Source organism: Peromyscus californicus, unplaced genomic scaffold, assembly GCF_007827085.1.
Source record: "Peromyscus californicus insignis strain IS unplaced genomic scaffold, ASM782708v3 Scaffold_3__1_contigs__length_106647218, whole genome shotgun sequence".
Taxonomy (NCBI): Eukaryota; Metazoa; Chordata; class Mammalia; order Rodentia; family Cricetidae; genus Peromyscus; species Peromyscus californicus.
The window spans coordinates 7,517,797-7,526,676 of NW_026294551.1; the positions used below are offsets into that span (position 1 = coordinate 7,517,797).

At 49.3% G+C, this 8,880-nt stretch overlaps 1 protein-coding gene across 1 annotated transcript; it reads left to right on the forward strand.

Moving 5' to 3' along the window:
* Window positions 1-1,281: 1,281 nt before the first annotated feature.
* Window positions 1,282-6,753, forward strand: LOC128123069 (CMRF-35-like molecule 4). The gene is made up of 4 exons (XM_052759034.1): window positions 1,282-2,223; window positions 2,965-3,333; window positions 5,117-5,243; window positions 6,517-6,753. The coding sequence occupies exons 1-4, from the start codon at window positions 2,163-2,165 to the stop codon at window positions 6,662-6,664; spliced, it is 705 nt and encodes a 234-aa protein (XP_052614994.1). The 5' UTR covers window positions 1,282-2,162; the 3' UTR covers window positions 6,665-6,753.
* Window positions 6,754-8,880: the final 2,127 nt, after the last annotated feature.

Here is an 8,880-nt window from a genome sequence, read left to right on the forward strand (position 1 = left end):
CAGTGACCCCTGAGAGTACAGGTGCGTGTCACAGTGACCCCTGAGAGTACAGGTGCACACGTGTTACAGTGACCCCTGAGAGCACAGGTGTGTGTTACGGCGTCCAGCTTGACGTGGATTCTGGGGATCTGAACTCTAGTCATTACCTGTGCAGAGTGAGCACTTTACCTCTGAGCCATCTCTCCAGCCCGTGGAGGTCCCTGAGACACCAGGCTCCTTGAAGTGATCTTGGGGCTTCTAAGTGGCCATAAGAGGGCCACAGGGAGGAATCCAGATCCTACATAGAACTCCTGTTACAACATTGTGTTTACAAATTTCTATATAACGCTAAGATTTTCTTGTGTGTGCAGGTTCCTCATCTGTCCAAGCTTATCTAACTAACGCAGCTCTTGTAGAGTGACTCAACATCAACATGAGGTACAGCTGGCGGCTCAGCCGTGGCCGTCACCGACACTTCTGAGCCCCTAGTCCTCACTCAAGTCTTCAGCACAAAGGGAATGTGGCTTTGTGTTGTGTTGGGTACACTGATTTGCCACAGAGGAGGTTTTGTGACTCCACCTTGAATGTGACTCCCTGTTACCACACTCCTCAAGTCTGGGCCAGAGTTTAAGAAGTAGTCATGGTGTCTCTTCACAGCACTAGAGTAGTGACTAAGACACCAAGCAGAGACTATGGCATTGGAGTCCCCAAGTGAATGCACAAGGCTGAGTATTTGCTCTGGTTGAGCTGGTATTGAGTTGAGCATAAAGAAACAAAGGACACAGACAAAATTCAGACAGACACCCTGAAGATGTATATGTGAGAGGCAAGAACTGGAGAAAGTGATACAATGAAAAAATTCTGCCTTATCTGTTAATAGGGATTGGAAATCAGTGGAATACGTATGATTGCCCAGAGGAGAGCCCCAGGCCAATGAAGAGCAAGTACCAGTGTCCCCCATGAATGTCACCACAGCCTCTAGATACTGACATATATCAGAGAGGTACAGATGCCTCTAAGGTTAGGTGCATCACTGGGCTCTAAGAAACATTCTCTTGCCTTCTTCCCCTACATGAGAGGGAAATGGACCTCCAGCATTAGGAACTGGATTATCAGAAAGGAGAGACCTGAGTTATTCTTCATTCTCCCTCCCAACACCCAACACCCACCCAAAACAATGACAACAGGACCATGTCTAGATATGGGGCCAGGAGACATACAAACACAGAGTCATCAGGTAGAGTGGCTGATGTCCATACTTTCAGCACTCAAGGAATGGAGCATTTCTGTCAGTTCAAGTTCAGCTTGAAATAATGCATTCCAGCCCATCCTGGGTTGCAGTGTGAGACACTGTCTCAAATAAACAAGGTCTGACACATATCTCAGTTGGTAGAGTGCTTGTCTAGCATGCATGAAGCCCTGGGTTCAATTCTGAGCACAGAATAAATGGCATGTGGTAGATCACACATATAAAAACGTAGATTCAGGAAGTAGAAGCAGGAGGATCAATTCTAGGTCATCCTTAGTTGTATAGAGCCTGATTGAGCTAGAGATCTGCCACAAACAAACAGAATAAGATGGAAGAGAGGAGAGAGAGCTGTGACCTACAGGTCTGTACCTTTGTGGGGACTCAGCATCAACATAAACTCTGATGAAGGTATCAGGATCACAGTGTTTGCTGGACCCGCTGTGTGAAGCCAGAAATAGTGCCAGAGACCCCATGGACTAAGAGCACTCTATGGAAGGGTAAGCTGAATTTTGGAAGGAGATGGTTCCTCTGCTCACAGGGAAGGAGCAAGAGAAGATTGACAGCCCTCACGTCCACTCAGGAAATGATGTGTCACAGAGGGTGGAGCAGCCTGAACAAAAAAGGAAATACTTTCTAGGGCTCTGCCAGGAGTGGGAAGGTTGTGAGGCCCTTAGCTGAAGGCTAGTGGACAGGTAGCACCCACAATCCATGGTCGTGGGTGTGTCCCCTCACTGGGAGTGATGGGAACCAGTGCCCCTGAGGCCTGGAGCATCTTCAGAGCACTTCCTGTACCAGTTCATCTGGAGCCTCTCAGGGGACCAGGAAGCAGAGGACAGAAAGGAGAACTCGGCATGTGAACACTGAACTGTCTAGAAGGACACGGCTCCTCCTCCTCTTGGGCTTGGTGTGGGCAGGAGACACCAGAGCTGAAGAAATGACCCCAAGAGTGATGGGAGTGTGGCTGCCTTCAGCTCTGCTCCTCTTGCAGGTCCCAGGTGAGCACGGGGATGGGGGTGTGTGTGGGGTTACAGCTCTGAAAGGGGAACTCCTGGAGTAAGTGAGAGTGCAGGACAGGGGGATGGGAGGTGGGAGAGAGCAGTCAGCAGAGGAAGATGGGGCCCATTGAAGACAAGGAGTGGGGGTGGGCAGGAGTGGCCAGCATCACCTCACAGGTGCTGTCAGGATTCAGTGCACAGTACAGTCATGACTACCACACTGAGACAGTCAGGACCTGCTGAGAGGGTTAGCTGTGACAGTCATTGCCCTGAAAGCACACAATCTCTACTGTGTACACACATGTATTTGCATACCAAATGCACATAAGCACTGATTCCTGCATAGATACATGTCACACCCACAGAAACATATGCACATATATATACATAGGTAAAGACTCCCTCCCACCAGCTGTCTCTATCTCTCTCTGTCTCTCTGTCTCTGTCTCTGTCTCTCTCTCTCTCTTACAGACACACACACACACACACACACACACACACACACGAACACACACAGTGTTGTTTCCTACTGGGCCCTTCCTTTCTCAAGGGACAAGCCCCCTCCCCGTCCCCTCTTCCGGACAACACAGGTACTCACCTCAGTCCTGACTCCTGGGTCTGACAAAGCCTGTCTCCTTTCTCCATGCTTCCTCCAGACCAGACAGCTCTCTAGGAGCTGACCAAGGGGGGCCTGACCCCATCCAGCTTTGAGGGTGCAGAATTGGGCCTTGTGTTTTCCAGACTGTGTCCCTCTGCGTGGCCCCAGCAAGGTGACAGGCACTGTGGGCGAGTCCCTGAGTGTGCGGTGTCAGTACGAGGAGGAACACAAGAATAATGAGAAATTCTGGTGCAGAGTGTCACTGCGAACACCATGTAAAGAGATTGTCAAGACCAGAGCCTCAAAAGAAGCTGGGAAAGGCCGAGTGTCCATCAGGGACCGTCCAGTCAACCTCACCTTCACAGTGACCTTGGAGAACCTCACCCTGGAGGATGCAGGCACCTACAAGTGTGGGGTGGACATTCCACTTTTTGATGACAGATCCATCGTGGGAATCAATCCTTCCGTTGGGATCGATGCGTCCTTCAAGGTTGTGGTGTCCGTGGTCCCAGGTAAGCTCCCCTCATGTCAGGGCACCCTGAGTCCAGGCCTGTCATTCCCTCATGAAGGAAGGAAGGCAGATACAATAACATGGTGAGCTTGGTGAATCAGTGACTCAGGCCACAGGGGGTGTGAGTCCACGTGTACCTTTGTAAGAGCATGTGTGGTATGTGTGATAGTGTATGTACACCAATACATGTGTGTGCGTGTACACACAGGCACAATGGGGAACCTGGGTTCTTAGAAACTCTCTTTTCATTACATTTAGTTAGTTAGTTAGTTAGTTAGTTAGTTAGTTAGTTAGTTAGTTGGATAGCCCCGGTGTGTGTCAGCCAGAGAACTCGCACTCAGTTCTCTCTCCACAGTGTATCACTGGGGCTCAAACTCAGGTCATCAGGTTTGACAAGGAAGGTCTTTACCAACCAAGCTGTCTCATCAGCCACTGTTCGAGATTCTCTGTGTTTTCCATATGACAGTCTGAGGCCCAGAGACATGCCTTAGATCAGTGGCTCTTTGTGACTTTCTGTCCTCATAGGAGACAAGTCCTCTCTTCCAGGTCTCACTTGGTCCTGTCCCCATCTCATGTGGGAACAGTACCCAGCGTATCTGGTCCCCTCTTCAAAGGATGCCCTGGCCTGAAACTGAGTGGACACTTTACTTCCATGGAGGTCCTGAGGGAGCAGCCTCATCACAGTGTTTGTGGGTCTTCTGACGGGAACCAGAGACACAAAAAGGAGGGTAGATTGCGTATCGGGGTTCTTGATCCCTGAGGAATCCATTCAACTACTCCAAGTTCCCCTCCATCCCCCTTTCCCAGGAAACATTTACTACAGAAAGAAACTCAGGGATCCCCCAAAAGTTCCCCTTCCCAGGCAGAGGGTGAAGCTGGATGGAAGACAGTCTCTCAGCTCCTTTGGTCCCAATGTTCTCCATGTCTGCAGTCATTCTCCCCTAATGGAACCTCCCTTGTTACAGACTCCTAACTAGTGCAGCATCTCTTTAAGGGCCGGGTGGTGGAGGGGCTGAAGGGGCTGAACTGCTCTGTTATTCCCAGTTTTCTCTTTTCTGAGAGAGGGTCTTGTGTAGCCCAGGCTGGCCACAAACGCACTGTGTAGTTGGGGTTCATCTTGAATGACTGATCTTCCTGACTCAGCCTCTCTGGCACTGGGATTACAGGCTCCCATCGCCACACCCAGCTTCCTGTTCTGGTTCTCAGTTTTGGTTTCCCCCTCAAAAAAGCTTCCCTCCAACACTCTCTCTGAGTTCATAGTGAGGAGTATGGAACCAAATCCTGCTGGTGTTTCTAGTTCCCCTCAGTAGAGGCCACTCTCCACAGGGTCCTTCAAGCATCTGTCTTTTTAGAACTTTCCATCTGGCCATTCCTCAGGAAAGACTTCCCAGTGGCCTGTCTAGGTGACAGTGTGGGCATGAGGTGGCCAGACAGACAGAGTCCCACCACTCTATGTCATTCCCAGAAGGATGGAAGACAAGGAGGCAAAAGGTGTGACTGAGGCCAGAAGGGACCTGGAACCAAGTGTCTTGTCATTGACAATTAAACTCTCCTCTACAGGAAGACTGGCCTCAAGTTTGAAAGTGCCAACCAGCCCCAATGCACCATGGGAAAGGCTGGGAAGGGAAGAGCTGACCAGGACTTGGTGGGGCCATGGGGCTTGTAGGCTGTCACACAACTGTCCAACCTGTCCCTAGGGACCTGTGTGCAGCAGAGCTGCAGAGGTTTCAGTGGGGAGGAGATGGAGTGGAGGTCACTGGGACAGTCTGTGTTTCCATCCTTAGCTCCAGTCACAGTCTCTGTACCCAAGATCATAGCAAATATCCTGGGGTCCCCCACATCCTCACCAGTGCACACTCAGTCCAGCGTGACCACAGAGGATACAACTCCTGGTCCCAGCCTACAACCCCGGTGAGGAACCCTGAGGGCTCTGGATTGGGGTGGGGGTAATGCTGGAGGTGGAGGTAGAAGGGTTTGGATCTCCCTCCTTGGGCATCTCCTGCATCTTCCAATCACACACTGACCTGGGGAGTGTCTTGTGAACAACAGTTGCTCATTTACAGATTGGGACACAGCAATGACACCCAGACCCAGACGTGCTGAGATGGAGTTAGTTTCCTGTCAAGAGGTTACTACACAAACACACCCAGAGTCTGGGGAGATGGCTCTGCTGGTAAAGGATCTGAGTTCGAGCCTCAGCACCTACATGTCAGGCATGGTGGCATACACTTGAAATACCTGAGCTGTGGAGGTGGAGACAGGAGAATCCATGAGACTCACTGGCCAGCCCGCCTGGTCTGCTTGGCAAGTTCCAGGCCAATGTGAGATCCTGTCAGATAACAAGATAGATGGATCAGGTGTGGTGACTCATGCCTTTATTCCAGCACTTGGGAGGCAAAGGCAGGCCAGTCTAAGAGATGAAACTCAGCCTAGACTTCATAACAAATTTCATTCTAGCCAGAGCTGCATAGTGAGACCTGTCCCAACACCAACATAACAAGTTGATGATTCTTGAGGAATGACACCCAAGGGTATCCTCTGGAATCCACGTTCATGCACATACATGTGCACCTACATACACACACATGAACACACACACACACACACACACACACACACACACACAAACACACACCGGTAAATTAATTAATTGATGAAAATAAATACAGTCACCGGTTTGTTGTGGCACAAGGCTTTAACACCAGTACTTGGGAGAACAAGGCAGGTGGATCTCTGTGAGTTGAAGGCCATCCTGGTCTACATAGTGAGTTCCAGGACAGCCTGGGCTACATAAAAAAGAGACCCTTCCCCCTATCTTCCAGAAAACCAACCAACCAAAAAACAAACAAACAAACAAACAAACACATAAATAAATAACAAAGAAGAGCCACCAGGAGAAAATAGGGGAACTCAGTTTAGAAGAGAGTTGGGGTCTGGGTGGAGGAGGCAGAGCCTGCCTGCATAGAGGCCTTAGGAGTGGAGGTCCATGGACAGATTGAGTCAGACCCACAGTTCCAGGCTACTTCTTGGTATATCAGTCACACTGGTCATCAGGCAGGGTTCCTTGTCCTCGTCCCTGAAAAGAGCACCTTGGACACACACCTGGGTAAAGAGACCGACACACAGTGTAGGACACCATCACCACCTTCTGGGAAATGAGCTTATTGTGACCTTGTCCCCACAGGCCCCTGCTAAGCAGCATCTACTTCCAGCTCCTGGTCTTTCTGGAGGTGCCCCTGCTCCTGAGCATGCTCAGTGCCGTCCTCTGGGTGAACAGGCCTCAGCGGTGCTCTGGGGAGAAGCAACACTGTCCCGATTATGAGAATCAGTGAGGTCTGTTGACGTCGGAGCCCTGTCCATGTCCCTGGACACAGCTCTTCTGATGGCAGAGGACAACAAATAAATCTGTGATTCTGAGAATGCTCTCAGATTTTTACAAGACTCTTTTTGCTGTGTCAAATGCATAAAAGAATGTGCCCCATAAATGCATATACATACACATTATAATAGAATACCTTTACTTATTCTTAGATAATTCCACACATGTACAACAGAACTCTATCATATCTTCCTCCAACCCCACCCCCCCTCCCTCATGTGTTCCCTCCTCCCCTTCGTGGTCCATTCCCTTCCTTCCATTCTTCTCTTTCTCTTCCTAACCCACTGAGTCCACAGTGCCACCCCCCGGAATGCTAACCGATCTTGCTGTCTTGGTCTTGGGCAGGTGACCACAGGCACAGTGTCATGAGTGCACTGACCATGCCTCAGCCAGATCCCAGCTTCTCACAGCCCTCTCCTCCTCACCTCTGGCTGTCGAATGCTTTCCTCTCCTTCTTCCTTCCAAAATGTTCCTGAGCCTTGGGATAGGATGGGGTTGCTTGGGGTATGATGAAGGTGCCTTCTAGTAGTGCGGAGGTGCCTTGAGGTGGTGTAGGGTAGGGTGTGATATAGATGTCCCGTTTACGGCTGAGCACTCAATTGTCACATTTTCTCAGCACCAAGACCACAGCAGAGGGAAGCTTCTCCAACCCAGGCTGAGGACCGCGCTAATCAGAGTTTATGGACATAGATATTTAGAGGGCAGTTTGACAACATGTCCAATAAATAGATACACCTCACATGGAAGTACTCTTGACACTGTGCCCTCCTCCAGATGCAGTAATAGAATGTGGTCTATACTGACGATCCTCCTCTCTGATGTCACATACCTGCTTTCTATTCTCCTTGGTGACGACCTCAACCTGGTATTTTTTTTCTGCTGGCTTAAGGTTTTGTCACATACATGCACATGGGTTTGCCCAGGGTGTATTGTTTAGTGTCTCTGCTTGGGGTTTTTATATAGACAGAGTTATATTTTCTTTTCTAGAGACAGGGTCTCATTATGGAGTCCTGGTCTAAAACTCGCTTTGTAGACCAAGCTGGCCTTTAACTCACAGAGATTCACCAGCACCAGCTGCCTATACCAGTGTTACCCTCTTTTCCCTCAGTTTTCGGGAGTAAACCCAAAGCCTGACATGCAGAACAAGTACTTTGTCACAGAGATGCACCCCAACCCTCTTACTCTGTCTAACTATTTATCTATCTTTGTGTCTGTCTGATGGTGCGTCTGTCTCTACATCTCTCTCCCTTTCTCCTTCTTTCTTTCCTTCCTTCTTCCATTTCTTTCATTAGCAGGGTCTCACTGTGTAGCCCAGGCTAGTTTCCAGCTCCTCATCCTCCTGCCTCAGCCTCCCTAGTTCTGGGATTATGGGCATGTGCTACCATACTCAGTTCGCATGCCTCATTTCTAAGTCTTTGGTTTTATCATTCGACATCGTTGTGTCTTTGAGGTCCATGCACACTGATGTGTTGACACTGTACCGTGCATCTTGTTTGTGTTGCTCTGGCTGGCTGTGTTAACACACTATTACATCGTTTTCCTCTGCGGTTAAACACTTTAGAGCATCCTTTTCCTTTTCTTCTGCCTCCTTCCCTCCTCCTCCTCTTCCCACCCTCCCCCATCCTGTGTTTGTGATGAAACAGAACACAGATGGATGACTCTGGTCATAAGCATGTGTCCTGAAGGCCTGCTTTCTATGTGGGTTCCGCAGATCCAATTCAAGTCCTTTTGCTCACACAGCAAACATTTTATTGACTGACCTATCTCCCCAGTCATCTTTTTTTTATATCTTTTGATAAATGGCTTTTAATTATAATGAACCAAATTAGTCTACTAATTATACTTTTTTTGTCCCTCATTTAAGAAATTATTAATACCAAGCCAAGCACATATCTGTAATCTCAGCACTTGGGAGGTAGAGGTCTGATTTCTGGAGTTTAGTCATCCTCACCTACATCGCAAGTTCCAGTTTAGCCTGGGCTTGGTAGGACTCTGTCTCCAAAAACAAGCAGGGCCTGGAGAGATGGCTCAGCATTTAGGAGCACTGGCTGCTCTTCCAGAGGACCCAGGTTTGATACCCAGCACCCATATGGCAGCTCACAACTATCTATAACTCCAGATGATCCAACTCCCTTTCCTGGCCTCTGTGAGCACTGTCCTGGTGTAAAG

Coding starts and splice junctions, on each gene's coding strand:
- LOC128123069 (XM_052759034.1), top strand. CDS start 2,163: ATGACCCCAAGAGTGATGGGAGTGTGGCTGCCTTCAGCTCTGCTCCTC. Junction 2,224..2,964: donor GCTCCTCTTGCAGGTCCCAG/GTGAGCACGGGG, acceptor TGTGTTTTCCAG/ACTGTGTCCCTCTGCGTGGC. Junction 3,334..5,116: donor TGTGGTGTCCGTGGTCCCAG/GTAAGCTCCCCT, acceptor TTCCATCCTTAG/CTCCAGTCACAGTCTCTGTA.